This window comes from Hyaena hyaena, unplaced genomic scaffold, assembly GCF_003009895.1.
Source record: "Hyaena hyaena isolate Hyena2069 unplaced genomic scaffold, ASM300989v1 scaffold_862, whole genome shotgun sequence".
Taxonomy (NCBI): Eukaryota; Metazoa; Chordata; class Mammalia; order Carnivora; family Hyaenidae; genus Hyaena; species Hyaena hyaena.
Genome location: NW_024081494.1, coordinates 12,075 through 28,176, shown reverse-complemented (window position 1 = coordinate 28,176; position 16,102 = coordinate 12,075). Strand labels below are relative to the sequence as shown.

Genomic DNA, 16,102 nt, shown 5'->3' with positions numbered 1-16,102 from the left:
TGTTACTTTGAGTAAATAGAAAACTAAGAAAGAATAACCATTGTTGCAATTCACATCCCAATGTGCAAAAAATACTTAATAGGATTAAACTTTGTTGAAGGTCATATTTATTTTATTTTTTTAATGTTTGTTTCTTTTTGAGAGGGAAAGCGAGAGGGACAGAGCATGAAAAGGAGAGGGACAGGGAGAGAGGTAGACAAAGAATCCAAAGCAGGTTCCAGGTCCTGAGCTGTCAGCACAGAGCCTCATGTGGTAGGAATTCACAAACTGTGAGATTAGGACCTGAGACAAGTCAGATGCTTAACTGATTGAGCCACTCAGGTGCCCCCATTGAAGGACATATTCAGAAGAGTTTTTAGTCTTCCATTAATCCAAAAAACATGTTAGGGGCTAAGGCTGCTTCAGTTAGTTTGCAAAGCCATCCTATGGGACTTTTCACTCTATTAAGTGGTCTCTATCATTGGGATCCCAATGGTAAGTCACAGATGTTTGCAACAGGAATCAGATATGTATATATATATTATATTGTAACTTAATATAAAAGTATGATTTAACTTTATGAGACAAAAATAAATTTAATGTGCAGTGATCTCTCAACCAGGAACATTTATTTTATTTTATTATTATTTTTAATAGACTCTGGAAAACAGTGTGAGGTTCCTCAAAAAATTAAAAATAGAACTACCCTATGACCCAGCAATAGCACTGCTAGGAAATTATCCAAGGGACAGAGGAGTGCTGATTTAACTTTAATTTCAAGGTATGATGACACTTCATTCATAAGTTTTACAGGTACCCTTCTTAGTTACTTGTTGCTAGGGTTTCCAAAGAGTATAACTAATACTGATTCACAGCAAGGATAATTTTGGGGAGACCATAGGGCAATCCTAGTTACAGAGACAAGTGCTGACAGTGTCCCATCCAAGCAGTGTCCAGGGGAGGTAGTGAACACCTGCCTGGCATATTCTTTGGTAGAGATGTACCCACCAGTTATCTAGTACCTGAACCTTTTAAAATTTCACATGATAACACTAACTACCCTTGTTCTGATTAAATATTCATTATGTAGCATTCTAATAATTTGATTCCCATTTAGCTTCTTTAAAAGAAGGAATAGGAAAAAAATGGGGCACCTGGGTGGCTCAGTTGGTTAAACGTCTGACTCTTGATTTCAGCTCAAGTCATGATCTCATGGTTCATGAGATCAAGCCCCAAGTAGGACACTGTGCTGACATCACAGAGCCTCTATCCCGCTCTTTGTCCCTCCCCTGCTTATGCACACGCACACAAACACACACACACTCTCAAAATAAATAAATAGACATTTTCTTAAAATAAAGGAAGGAATGAACCTGTTAGGGTGACGACAATTATATTAATCATGTTTTTTTATTTTGCTTAATAATATCCTGGGGTCTTGCTGACACTGGAGGGACTGCCTTTCCCAGGGTTAGTTAATTTCTAGAGAAAATAACTTGTCCCAGAGTGTATCTTATGTATGCAAATTGTATGTGATCCAGAATCCATATACTCCAAATATCTCCTTTATCAGACTCTCACAGGGTCTCCTACTCAGAGCAACTACTCCCCTGCCCTAAGCAAGCCAGGATTGGGTACCATACAACCAGAGACAGCTCCTACACCTCAGAAACCACAGAAATTATTCAACTTAGCCAAACCTAAGCCTGCTTACCCTGCCTCAGTTATTCTTATAAAAATTATAAGTCATTCTTATAATAAAGGGTCTTTCTCAAGTTTTCCCCTCACTCCTCTGCCTCCAGGCAGACCCTGGTGCTTTCCTACATTGGCCCAATGTGATAAAGAATGCCTGCCTCCTCTTGGGAACTGTAAGTAACAAACTATATTTTAAGTATAGTTAAAATACTTAAATTTTGACTCCTGATCTGGTGGCCTCAACATATGTGAATAATAATAAAATCTACATTTTAAAACAAGAAGGAATGGTCTTCTTGGAAGTCACAATTCTTAATAAAATAATATTTGAGTTTATATAGCTTTGTTTAGTGTCAATATTCCTTAGCTCTAAGTCACATTTCTAAGTCGTTTCTAAGTCTCCAAGATAAGAGGACCAGATCATGGGCCATAGTAAATCCACTAAATTTACTGGAGCTCCCATTGGCCTCTCCATGGTGACATCCTATTTCCTTGTGTACCTCCTTTAAATGTCTACAATTCTTTTTTTTGTTTTTTAAGTTTATTTATTTAAACTTAAACCCAATGTGGGGCTTGAACTCATGACTACAAAAACAAGAGACACACACTACCCCCTGCCCCTGAGTGAGCCAGCCAGTTCCCCCTGAATGTCTATACTTCTTAAAGGGAAAGCCAGGAGTGGAAAACCTGGCAAGAGTAGGTAACACAGCAAATCACAACAAAAACAATTTAACAGAATTTCATTTAGCTGAAACATTGGATCAAAGTATAACGATCATGAGTAGGCTACATTTAGGTTTTGAAAATCAATTGCTTGTTTAAGATTTGAAAATCAATAATTTACATGGAAAAACTCTAGATTCAGTGGGAAAAGGTGAAGACTAATGATTGAAGTTACATTTTTGTACTTCAATCACCTACATGACTTCTTAGTTTTATTTTCATATTCAGTAAGTATTGGTTATAGTGGCAGAAATTTAAATTTTGATTGTCAGGCCAAAATATTTTCCAAAGGATTTTCTTGTCAATTTCAAAACAAAAAATTGCTATTCTATCCCTGCAACTTTGAGTCCTATGAGTCTTGGGACTCCTGGGGGGCTCGGTCGGTTGAGCATCCAGCTCTTGATTTCAGCTCAGGTCATGATCTCACAGTTCCTGAGATTGAGTCCCACATTGGGCTCTGCGATCACAACACAGAGCCTGCTTAGGATTCTCTCTCTCCTTCTCTCTCTCTGCCCCTCCCCAGATCACACATACTCCCTCTCCCTCTCTCTCTCTCAAAATAAACAAACTTTAACACCTGAAAAACTTTAAAAATGCTAATTCTTTTAAAATAACAACAAGCCCATATATGTTAGCATAAATAACTACATTTTCCAGAATATACTTAGTGAAAAAGAGTGGTATTATTTTTTGGTTTCACATATCCCTGTAATGCTTGGCTTAATAGAAAACACATGGATTCTCCTGTTTCTGCATTCAATTCTGTTGTAATATGTTGTTTTAGTTGAAGCATATGAAGAAAATATGGCTTCACACAAATGTGTAATTGGAAAAGGAAGAAATAACTTAATAGACTTTTCAGATAATTGTGGATAGTCTTCTTTGATACACTAATACTCAAACTTGGGTAAGTAGTAGTTTCTTTAAAGGTGAGCTATAATGTGAAATCTGAAACCACATCAATGAGTTTCCATATTCTATTACACTACATTTCCCTGTTCTGTCCTGCAATTTGAATGGATTCCTTACTCATGCAGGTTTTATAATATCATGGACTAGTTATTTTGAAAATAATGAATCTCTGAGTTATGCAGATCTTCCAAATGTTGACACATTTTACATTACATTATGTTATATTAAATTACATTAAAAATAACATTTATTAATATTACCACTGATATCAGAAAAGAGTCTTTAAGCATTGGGAACTGTCAAGCTCACAATGATGGATTCAAGTTTACTCAAATTCTAATTTTTCATGTAAAAGCTCAGGTTTTGTAATTGGCAACAGATACTGTCAGTTGTTTTCCTTGAAGTGACAGACTTGCTTTGTTCATTTTGGAGAAAATATTTGCCAAATACCCAAGACTGAATAACTATCTGTCAGTTGCTCTTTCAAGTAAATATTTTTTCACATGAAAAAAACGACTAGCTCTTTTTGCAACATATGCTTTTCTTTAGGAAAACCATTGAATTTCAGTATACAGCAGAACCATTCCGTGTTTACCTCCCATTTTGTCACAGAGTATTAAAGAGGCAAGATGTTAATTAATGTTAAAATTAATAATTTTTGCTGAATCATTGATGATACTTCTAAGTCTTCTTTTTTCCTTTTTAATATCAGTATGTGGCAGTGGAGGATATGATTACTAACTGTTGCCATGAACTTGATTTATACTAAGGCATCAACAATTCAACCTACCATTGTTTTCCCAACATTAGTGTAAATGTCAACACGAGACAAGCACACGCTGTTATTTGTGAAATAATAACAATTTCACAAATGGTTTTGATCTCATGAATCTCCTGAAAGTGTCTCAGGGGAACTGAGGGATTTGTGGGCCACACTTATAAGTCTAAGAAAATTACTGAATTTTGTGTTATCCAACTGTCTGTCCATCCATCCATCCATCCCATTTGTGAAGGGCCATTCTGACCAGACATCATATAAAGATTAATAGTTTCTTCCTCTAAAACAATACAGCTGAGAACAAAACATAAACCTGTAAAATATAATCCAGCAGAGAAGGTACCTCAGGAGAAAGCCCACAGGTCTGCCTGGGGAAGTCACAAAAGACTCCTTAAAGGAACCATGGTTTAGGGGCTGAGTTCAACAGACTCTGTGAAGAGGTCATACCTTTCTACTTTAATCCAGAGTTTTTGATTAGCTCTTAAATTCACAAAGTAGCAACAAATTCTCACAGTCAATATTTCAGTAAGGATTTTCAAACTCTTTTTTAACTATGGAATAATTAAAATATGTAGTAAAGTAGCAATTACTTAGGGATTCCTCAAGAAACTGGTCCAGTTAAATTAAAAAAAAAAAAGAGCATCCTTTCTAAAGTTAGAGTAGGAGGTGAGCAAGTTAAGGGGCAGGCAGATGGGGTTTTTAAGCTTTCTTTCCAAGTTGGTATAAAGGCGAACTATCAGCAAATAACTGAGAAGTATAGCTACACCTGGCCTCTGTCTTACCCTGTTTGGGTTAGTAGCACCACCTGACCCTCTGTTACCAAGCAAAAAATACATTCACAGTGCATTCAGTTGGTTAAGCGTCTGGCTTCGGCTCAGGTCATGATCTCATGGTTTGTGAGTTCAAGCTCCGCATGGGGGTCTGTGCTGACAGCTCAGAGCCTGGAGCCTACTTCAGATTCTCTGTCTCCCTCTCTCTCCCTGCCCCCCCCCAACTCATACTCTGTTTCTCTCTCAAAAATAAATATTAAAAACATTTTTTAATTGAAAACATACATTTGCCAGATTCTTTCCTCTCTCCCATACTCTCCATTCAACTAGTTTTAAAACTCTTACAAATTCTTCCTTTGTAACCTCTTTCCTCTGTCCCTTGAACATTTTCATCCACTTTTGCTACCACCTTAATTGAGGGCTTCATCCCCTTTCACTTCCAGAATCCAAGTCTTCTTGTGCCATTGTAAACACCTTTCTAATATTCAAAACTGATATATAAAACGGTGCAATGACTCCTATGGCCTAAGAGAAAAGGAGCCAGCTCTTTGGCTCAGAAAATGATTCTGGCCCCTGCCTAAGTGCCCAGCCTCATAGTATGGTGCCTTTATAAACTTTTGGAACAGGTCAGACCGGTCTCTTCCCCCACTTGAGTTCCTTTGCTCATGTGCCTCTGTCTGAAAAACATATTCCTCTTACTCTACCTAGTGAGTCTTACTCATCACTCAAGACACAACATAAGTGCTCTCTCTCAATTAGAACAAAGTGCTGTCTGTTGCCACAACTTGGTGTATAGTTCCATCACAGGAGTTATAGGAAAAATCCAACTTATTGTCTACAGGTCTGTCTCTCCTGTGTAGATTTTAAGGTCCTTGAGGTAGAAATCATTTCTGAATTATTTGCACAGCCTCAGCCCATCAGACACCAATTAAATGCTTGCCTCTTACCTCCCCTCAGTATTCCTGCTAAGCCCTGAAGACACAAGTGACTGGACAAATTGAGGTCCTTGGGTAAAGGATGGTAGACACAAAGAAGAGAAACAATCACAGTTTCAATAAGAGAATGACATTGGTGAGAAACACTAGACAGTAAAACAAAGACCCTGAGCTCCTGCCGCTGAAGTCCCAAGAACTCCTAGACCCTGCCCTGCTTCTTCCAAGACCTAGTTATCAGGTGGTCTTGGTTTCATTTATTCATTATACTCCCACTTTATAGATAAAAAGTTCTTCAGTACTACTATCTTCATCTTTCTATCATTCAACTTTTCCTTGCATTGATCCACAAATTTATGACAATAAGCAGATTGTAGGCTCTTACTAGGCAGGCTCATATCTTAAATTTCAGTATTACGATAGGGCATTTTTCTATATATTCACTAGGTACTTAATTTTTATCATTACAAGAGAAAAAATCCAAGACCCTAACTCCAACAAACAAGCAAATAAGCAACCTGTTATAAATAACCTTTAACAATTTCCCACTTGAGAAATGGGTATATACCTGACTAATTAGTAATTACATCACTTTTACACGGCCTTAATCAACCATACTTTTTAAAGCTCTGATTTTTTTTTTTTTTAACAACTGGATCTCGTACCGAAGTCTCTTCTAGGACCAGGATTGATGTGCCAAGCTTAGGAAATAGCCCTTGGATGCCATGAGTTCTCAACACCAATACATTAGACTTGAGAACCTGGAGGGGAAAAATAGGTTATACTTATTCTGTGTCTGGGAACTTCTCCCCAAATATTTTCCTATATATACAAATGCATATAAAGTCATATAATTGTACATAAATAGGATACCAGACATCTGTTTTGCAGCCTGCAAATGTATTATTACATAATTATTACATAATCTTTCCATATTAATAAATGTAGATCCTCAGTGTTCATATAGTATTGTATTGCATTCTTCTACATTAAGGCTTTTTTATCATTATTATTTATTAACCAAGTTTTGAAGTGTCTGTTCTTTTGCCCATTTTTAATTGGGTTGTTTAGCTTCTTTATAAAAATCAGTTTACAGGAGTTCTCCAAAGATTCTGAGTATGAGACCTATGTCAGATATGTATTAATTATGCCTTTTGATGAGAAGTGTTAAATGTTGATAAAGCCCATTAATCCATTTTTTCTTTTTTTAAATGTTTTATTTATTTTTGAGAGAGACAGTGAGCAGGGAAGGGGAGAAGAGGGAGGAGGACCCACAGCGGGCTCTGTGCTGACAGCAATGAGGCCAATGCAGGGCTTAAACTCAGGAACCGTGAGATCATGACTTGAGCCGAAGTCAGACACTCAACCAAATAAGCCATCCAGGTACCCCAACCAATTTTTTCTTTTATGATTAGTGTTGTGTTATGATCAATCATTGCCTTGGATGTGGGGGAAATAAGAAAAAATTGGAAACATCTGACAATTTTATATGTCAATTATACCTCTATAAAGCTGTAATTGAAAAAAGAAATTGTTGCCCACTCCAAAGTCATGAAAACATTCTCCTTAATTTTCTTCTAAATGCTTAATTCTAGCTTTCATGTTTGGACCTAAGATTCAACTCAAATTGTTATTTGTGTCTGATATGAAGTAGCAATCAAAGTTTTTTCATGTGAATATCCATTAAAAATTTATTTTCAATAGTATACATTTTATAATTCCCTTACATATTTTTTGTTCCCACAATTTACAATACAGCTTTAAACCTTAGTCTAAGTGATACCCAGCTGATAAATTTCTCCAAATAAAAGAATTTTGCCTAAAGATTAATACTTTTAAAAGTATTATCAAGGGTCAGATAATCAAGTAGCAAAAATAATCTTCTGGACAAAGAATTTTATTTAAAACCTCATTAAAATGCAGTTCATTTATAGATTAAACTCTATAAAAGTAAAGCATGGTCATTTTAGAAAATTGATAAACATTACATTTTACTATAATTTTAAGTTAATCTTTGTTGTGATTGTTAAAATTTTATAATTATAAAATTCTATCTTTTGCTTTTGGCAAACAACCATAGAAAGTGAAGTTTTAGGTGTTATTTTACAAATAGCACTGTATTTAGTTGGAGCTAAAATTTAAAGTGGAAATATAATGGTCTTCTTTAAATATTCCTATGTCTACAATGTTTCATGTTACACTCCTACTGTATCTATCTACAATGGATACGGTCATATGACAAGTCTAGAAGAAGAGAACTAACTCCGTCTGTTGAGTACGTACTATATGTTGAGCATTGAGCTAGATCCCTCTATTACATGAATCTCAATCCTGATAACAACTCTACAAGAAAATCCTCATTTTCCTTCCATTTTATAGATAAGGAAATCAAGATTCAATGAGGTTAAATATTTCCTCAAATCTGTACCTACTAAGGGACTGTATAGCTAGTGGGGCTGTAAGGGAAGTCTGTGTGAATTCAAAACCCAAGCTATTTTCACTATGTACCACTTTATTCTCTGGGAGAAAATGGCTGATATACCAAGGCTAATTACATATCTTAAGACATTCATTGCTAAGTTTCTTTTCAATAAATGAAAGAAGTAACTTGTTTTTCTGAATATCATGCTCAAGATGAAGCCACATACTATAAAGGACAGTTAAGAATGCACCCTTACCATGAAGGGCTTTATAACCTAGCTGAGGAAATACAACTAACATGTATGACATAATTAGTGAACAATATTAAATAGTTAAAATTAAATGTTAAAGGAAGATCTGGAGACCACTGATGTTGCACGCATTTTTGAAATGAAGAACTGCAGATCACTGAGTTGACTTTTAGAGTGGGCTACATTACAGAGGGTCTTTTAAGAGTAAAATTCAATAAAGTTGCATTTAAGAGGCCCCTGGAGATATCTAATTTGGCAAGATGTGCTTACAAAAGCTTTCTTCAGCAGAAATACTCAGGGCATCTCTGAGTAGAGTCATGAACAATGAAGTCACAAAGAACAAGTTTTTGAAGTTCTGGCAGTAAAATAACAGCCTGAACTAAGGTGGTGCTAGTGAGAAATGAAAATCGAATGATGGCCACTAGGATTAAAATTCTGCTCTCCAGGAGGATTGTACTCACTATAGGTAAATATTACCATCGAAATAAAGAATACAAAACACATACATTGTTGTCAGCATGCTCCCAACAATATGGAAATGCTAGATCCATGTAATTTAATCTATATTGTTTTCAGTAAGTGGATTTTATTCTGTCATGAGAAAGGTGCTCACCTGTGTGAAATAATCAATCTCCAGGAAAGAAGAAAGAGGGTGCCATACTTTTGTGGAATCTCTGTAATACAAGTGCCAACAAAATGTGATTTATATCCAAGCTATACCATGTAAATTCTTTCACCTTCAATATATCAAAATTATATTTTATAAAGCGTTTAAAAACATCATTTTCCTAAATTATTATTAGATCAGGTCTACTGAAATGTCTTCTTTCTAAATCTTTTTAAAAAAATGTTTATTTATATTTGAGAGAGAGTAAGACACAGCACAAGTGGGGGAGAGGCAGAGAGCAACAGAAGCTGGCTCCAGGCTCTGAGCTGTCAGCATAGAGCCCGACGTGGGGCTGGCACCCATGAGCTGCAAGATCATGACCCCAGTCAAAGTCAGACACTTAACCAACTGAGCTGCCCAGCACCTCTATTCTTTCCAAATCTTTTAAGTAAGTACAGTGTCATAAAGATATATGCCTAATAAAGTAAGCACTAAGTGTTCTTTGATTAGATGATGTGGAGCATAAATCAATCATCATAATTTATATGGTAATTAATTCAGACCAAAGCAGGGGATTATGAAACCAAAACAGGAAATAACTTAGAAAGATCTTCTTAGAGATTAACTTTGATTCCAATGGCTTGTTTAAATTCATGGTTTTGTGGTTCCAAGATGTCATAGAAAACTTGTTTTTTGTCAAAATGGTCTCTAATGCAAAGTAAATCTTCAATGGAATAGTTATCATTTTTCCCAGTCCAAACAGTCAGGCTGTACCTGCATTAAAATAAAACAGAATTATACAGTGAAAAGTAAAAGATAAGAAACAGTGATGAGGAATTCCATTAAGCCTAAAAATAGTTACTCTCATTTATCTTTAACCCAAATTCACACAGACAAAAAAATTAATTAGCAGTGCTGGAACATATAGTTCCTGTTCCATTCCTTCATCAACATCAAAAGGACTAGAGAGGGAAAAAAAAAACCTTCACATTGCTGTCATCTAAATTAGGTAACTGCTATATCTGAGTTACCAGAATGTTAAATGGCTTTGGAAACCCAGACTGGTTACACTGAAAATGGGCCAAATTTTGGACAAAAAAACTATAGAGATTGTACTGCTGATCAAGGAATCTGTTCCCTACAGCTCTAACTTGGGCTTTTTCAACAGGCTGGGTGGAGTCAAAAGCATGATTGCAAGGAACTATGAAGAGATGTAAATGTCACTGATATTACCAACATTCATACTCACTTATAAGTGGCCCTGCTCTCTCTTCTGAGGGGGTTTATATGAGATATAAAAATACCAAGAGATGTCACTGAGGATGCCAAACAAAATAAATTTAGATCCATTTCTGGAGTTAAGAAAACAATAATAACATATGCAGATTTATTATGGATGTTAAGAATATATTCAGAATTTTAACGTAGTTTAAATTGTGTATTCTTTCAGTAGACATTACTTCTATTACAATACTCCTCTTGCAGGGTGCCTAAGTGGCTAGTTGGTTAACCATCCAACTCTTGATTTCGGCTCAGGTCGTGATCTCACACCCTGATCAAACCTCACTTCAGGCTCTGTGCTAGCAGCATGGAGCCTGCTTGGGATATTCTCATTCTCTCTCTCTCTCTCTCTCCATCTCCCTTGCACAGGCTCACTCTCATTCTCTCTCTCTCTCAAAATAAATAAACTTAAAAAAAGACTCTTAAAAAAACCCACAATACTACTATTATATCAGAGTCTAAGAAAATGCAAAGCTGGTAAGTAGTTCCACATCTGTTTTCCCCATAAACATGTTGGAATCCAGGAAAAAAAATCTCCAAAGCACCTCTTCTATTACTAATGAGAAATAATCTAACCAAGGTATATGTTCTTGCTGTGATGACATATTCCTGTCCTTAAGGATGGTGACACCATTCTGTAAATGTAACAGAGAAAAGTATTTTGAATTTTATTCCACAGCACCATTATGTGGCAAACCAAAAAGAAATTTTAAACTACAGGTGAGGACACACACACGTGAGTTACTTTAAAACCTATATTTTATAACTTACCAAGACTGGTTCAGAAAGAAATTAAAAATCTAGCTAGATCAATTACTAGTAAAGAAACTGAATCAGTAATTAAAAACTTCTTAATGACGAAAAGCCCAGGACCAGGTGGCTTCACTGGTGAATTTTCCAAACATTTAAAGAATCACAACAATTCTTCTCCAACTTTCCAAATAACTGAAGAGAAGGAAACAATTCCAAATGTATTTGATAATATCACCATTATCCTGACACCAAAACTAGAAAAGGACACTACTAGAAAACTATAAACCAGTATCCCTGATGAATATAGATGAAAAATTCTCAGTAAAATACAACCAAATTGAGTTGAGTGGCACAATAAAAGAATCACACACCATGATCAAGTGGTATTCAACTCTGTGATGCAAAGATAGCTGAACACACACAAATCAATCAGTGTTACATGTCACATTTAATAAAATGAAAGAATCATATTATCATTTCAGTAAGTACAAAAAAGCATTTGACAAAATTCAACATCATCTCATGATAAAAACTCAGTAAATTAGGCTCAGAAGGAACATATCTCAACATAATAAAGGCCACATATGACAAGTCCACAGCTAACACCATACTCAATGGTAACAGGATGAAAACTTTTCCTCTAAGATCAGGAACAAGAACAGGATGCCCACTCTCATCACTCTTATTCGGCACAGTACTGGAAGTCCTAGCAGATGACCTGCTTTTATACATAGACTTTGTAAAAGACTCAACCAAAAATCTGTTAGATCAGTGACTTCAGTAAAGTTGTAGAATACAAAATTAACGTACAAAAAAATCAGTAGCATTTCTATACACTAACAGTGAAATTTTTGAAAAAGAAATAAAGAAACTGATCTCATTTACAACAGAATCAATAATAATAATAAAAGACATAGGATTAGATTTAACCAGGAAATGAAAGATTTTTATGCTGAAAACTACAAGACATTGATGAAAGAAATCAAAGAAGACATGAGCGGAAACGTATCCTGTCTTCACACATTGGAAGAATTAATATTATTAAAGTGTTAATCCTACCAAAAACTACAAGACATTGATGAAAGAAATCAAAGAAGACACGAATGGAAACGTATCCTGTCTTCGCACATTGGAAGAATTAATATTATTAAAGTGTTAATCCTACCAAAAGATTCAATGAAATCCCTATCAAGATTCAATGGCATTTTTTACAGAAGTAGAAAAAAAAAACTCCTAAAATTTATATGGAACCACGAAAAATTGAATAGCCAAAGAAACCTTGAAAAAGAAGAGTAAAGCAGGAAGCATTACACTTACTGATTTCAAGTTATACTATATAGCAATAGTCACCAAAACAGTGTGGTATTGGCATAAAAACAGACAAATAGACCAACAGAGTAGAATCAAGAGCCAAAAAACAAACCCAAGTATAAACGATCAACTAGTATTTGGCAAGGGAGCTAAGAATATTCAATGGAGACAAAAACAGTCTCTTCAATATATGGTGCTGGTATAACTGGATAATCACATGTAAAAGAACTAAATTAAACCTGTATCCTAAACCAGTCACAAAAATTAACTTGAAATGGGTTAAGGAATTAATTATAAGACTTTAAACCACAAAACTCCAAGAAGAACATATAGGAAAAAAGCTCCCTAATATAGGTCTTGGTAATGATTTTTTGGATAAGACACCTAAAGTACAAGGAACAAAATAAAAAAATTAACAAGTGGGATTAAATCAAACTAAAAGGTTTCTACACAGCAAAAGAAGCCATCAACAAATTGAAAAGACAACCTATGGAATAGTAAAAATATTTGCAAACCATGTATCAGGTTAGGAGTTAATATCCAAAATACATAAAGAACTAACAGCAAAAAAACCTACCAGCAATAAATTACAGCAAAAAAAAAAAAAAAGACATTAAATAACCCAAGTTAAAAATGGGGACGGGACCCTATGCCTGGGTGGCTCAGCCAGTTAAGCACCTGACTTTGGCCCAGGTCATAATCTTATGGGTCATGAGTTTGATATCCACATCAGAGTCTATGCTAACAGCTCAGAGCCTGGAGTCTGTTTTGTATTCTGTCTCCTTCTCTCTCTGTCCCTCCCCTGCTCACTCTCTGCCTCTCAAAAACTGAATAAATGTTAAAATTTTTTTAAAAAAATTTTTAAAAATGGGAAAAGGATTTGAATAAACATTTTTCCAAGAAGATATATGAAAGGCCAACAGGTACATGAAAATATATTCAACATCACTAGTCATTATAGAAATGTAAATCTAAACCACAATGAAATATCTCATACATGTTAGTATGGCCATCATCAACCAGACATGAGATAACAAATGCTGGCATGGGTGTTAAGAAAAGGGAACCCTTATGCCCTATTGGTAGGATTATAAATTGGTATAACCACTATGAAAAAATAGTATGAAGGATCCTCAAAAAAATAAAAATAGAACTACCATATGATCCAGTAATTCCACTTCTGGGGATATATCCAAAGGAAACAAAAATAATAATTTGAAAAAATATCTGCATCCTCATGTTCATAGCAGCATTATTTATAATACCAAAGACACTGAAACAACCTAAGTGTCCATCAATAGATGAAGGGATAAAAAAGTTGTGGTATATTTACATTAAAAAAAGAGCTCTACAAAGTTACTGTACCTCTTTTAATCCTCCCTCTATTATATTTAAAGTGAAATAGGAAAAAATTGCCTAAGGGTAACTTAAATTGTATTCTTTCAAATCAATTCTCAGGTGTTATTTTTTAAGTCCTTTTTATTGTGAAATAACATATATAGGAAAAACACATAAAACCATAAGTATGCATTTTTAAAAATTATTATAAAATGAACTCCAGTGTAACCAAAACACAAATCAAGAAAGGGAGCACACCACTACTACCTTGGGAGGTACCTGTATGTCACTTGGTGATCACAATCTCTCCTCTCCGCTGGAGCCCTCACAACCTTGCCGTTTGTGGTAGCCATTTTCTTGCCTTTCTTTGTTTACTGCCTATATTTCCATCTGTAAGCAGTACAGTTTAATTTTTACCCATTAGTTATTTTTATGTAAATGGAATCCTATGGTATATAATATTTTTGGTGTTACTTGTTTTACTAAATATAGTTTGTGAAATTTCTCCAAGTTGAAACATGTAGCTGCAGTTAATTCATCTTCTTTGGAATATGGTTTAGCATTATCTACTAAAGTAGAAAATATGAATACTCTATGACCTAGAAATTCTATTCTTAGATATTCCCTCCCTATACAACCTTTATAAATGTAGGCATATGTGCACCAGGATGTGTGTGTGTCTGTGTGAGAATGTTCACAGCAGCAATCCCTGTGACAGTAAAAACCATGAAACAATCCAAATGTCATTCAATAATAAAATAAATTGTGACATACAAATAACAGAATATATACTTCCTTGTATATTCTCTATTAGAGACCTTTTGAGATATAAAATATTCCCTAACTCTGTGCCTAATTTGTTCATGCTCTTCATGGTATCTTTTGATGGGAAGAATTTCTGAATTTTAATGTATTCAAATTACTCAAACATATCCTTTATGGTTAGTGATTTTTATATCTTAAGAATCTCTTCCCATCCCCAATATTATGAAGATATTCTTTAGTGATATATTCTATTAAAGCTTTGCTATTTTACCTTTCATATTTAAAAAAGACTCTGAAAGACATGTTGTTAAGAGGGGCACCTGGGTGGCTCAGTCGGTTGAGCATCTGACATCAGCCCAGGTCATGATCTTGCATTTGTGGGTTTAAGTCCCGCATCAGGCTCTCCTGGAACCTGCTTTGGATTCTGTCTCTCTCTCTCTCTCTCTCTCTCTGCCCCTACACTGCTCAGGCTCCGTCTCTCTCTGTCTCTTCAATAAAAAAAAAAAAAAAAAGGAAAAAAAGAAAGAAATACTGTTAAGAGAATTCCAAAATTAGGAAGGGGGAAAACAATTCCCCTCAAAAATAAACAAAACAAAAGAGAACTAGACAGAGAAGTAGATGCATCCACTTGGTGCAATACCATGGAGCCAAACACAAGGGAGTTTCAAACCGAAGGGGGATGAATAGGAGTACTTAAATGTTATAGAGTTTAGGAATTTGACTTGAAAACTTGGGTGTCTAAATCTTGATATTGACTCAGGTCATGATTTCACAGTTTGTGAGGTCCAGCCCTATGTCAGGCTCTGTGCTGATAGCATGGAGCCTGCTTGGGATTCTCCCTCTCCCTCTCTCTCTCTGCCCCTCTACTGCTCTCTCGCTCTCAAAATAAATAATCTTTAGGGGCGCCTGGGTGGCTTAGTCGGTTAAGCGTCCGACTTTCGCTTAGGTCATGATCTCGCAGTTCATGGGTTCGAGCCCCACGTCGGGCTCTGTGCTGACTGCCAGCTCTGAGCCTGTAGCCTGTTTCAGTCTGTGACTCCCTCTCTCTCTGACCCTCCCCTGCTCACGCTGTCTCTCTCTCTCTCCTAGAAATAAATAAAACATTAAAAAAAAATTAAAAAAAAATAAAAAATAAAAAATAAATAAATAATCTTTAAAAAAAAAAAAGAATTTGCCTTGAACAGAGTGCAATATTCAAATGAGAAATTTTAGGAGAGTAAATGACTTCATAGGGAGAAGGTGAAAAAACTGAGGTAGTAGTAATGAACAAATAGGAGGTAGGAACTTCCTATTTGAACAAAGCCTAAAGTCAGCACTGCCTCCTTTTCCTCCTAGGAATTACCCATAGGCAGCAAAAAGAACAAAAGAATGAAAATAGAAACCCCATCTTCAATGAAAAATTAACCCCATCTTCAAAGAACTGAAACTACAAATTACAAAACAGGTGAAAAGTTTCCAACAGCAACAGATTAAAGTCAGATGAGTATGTAAGGAAGTGAAGAAAATTTGCCCATGTCTGTAGATTACAGAGAAAACCTATCAAAGACACTTCTAGATGAGGGGCAGACACTACCTAAACACTTCGC

At 35.4% G+C, this 16,102-nt stretch overlaps 1 protein-coding gene across 1 annotated transcript in view; it reads right to left on the bottom strand.

The window, feature by feature from the left end:
* The window catches only part of LOC120222321 (protein FAM151B-like), a 42,743-nt gene that overhangs the window by 14,740 nt on the left and 11,901 nt on the right, over positions 1–16,102 (bottom strand). The window contains exons 3-4 of the mRNA XM_039220124.1: positions 9,075–9,135; positions 6,455–6,550 (exon numbers count right to left, since the gene is read on the bottom strand). Coding sequence (XP_039076055.1) covers positions 6,455–6,550; positions 9,075–9,135 — 157 coding nt within the window. The remainder of the gene's footprint in view (positions 1–6,454; positions 6,551–9,074; positions 9,136–16,102) is intronic.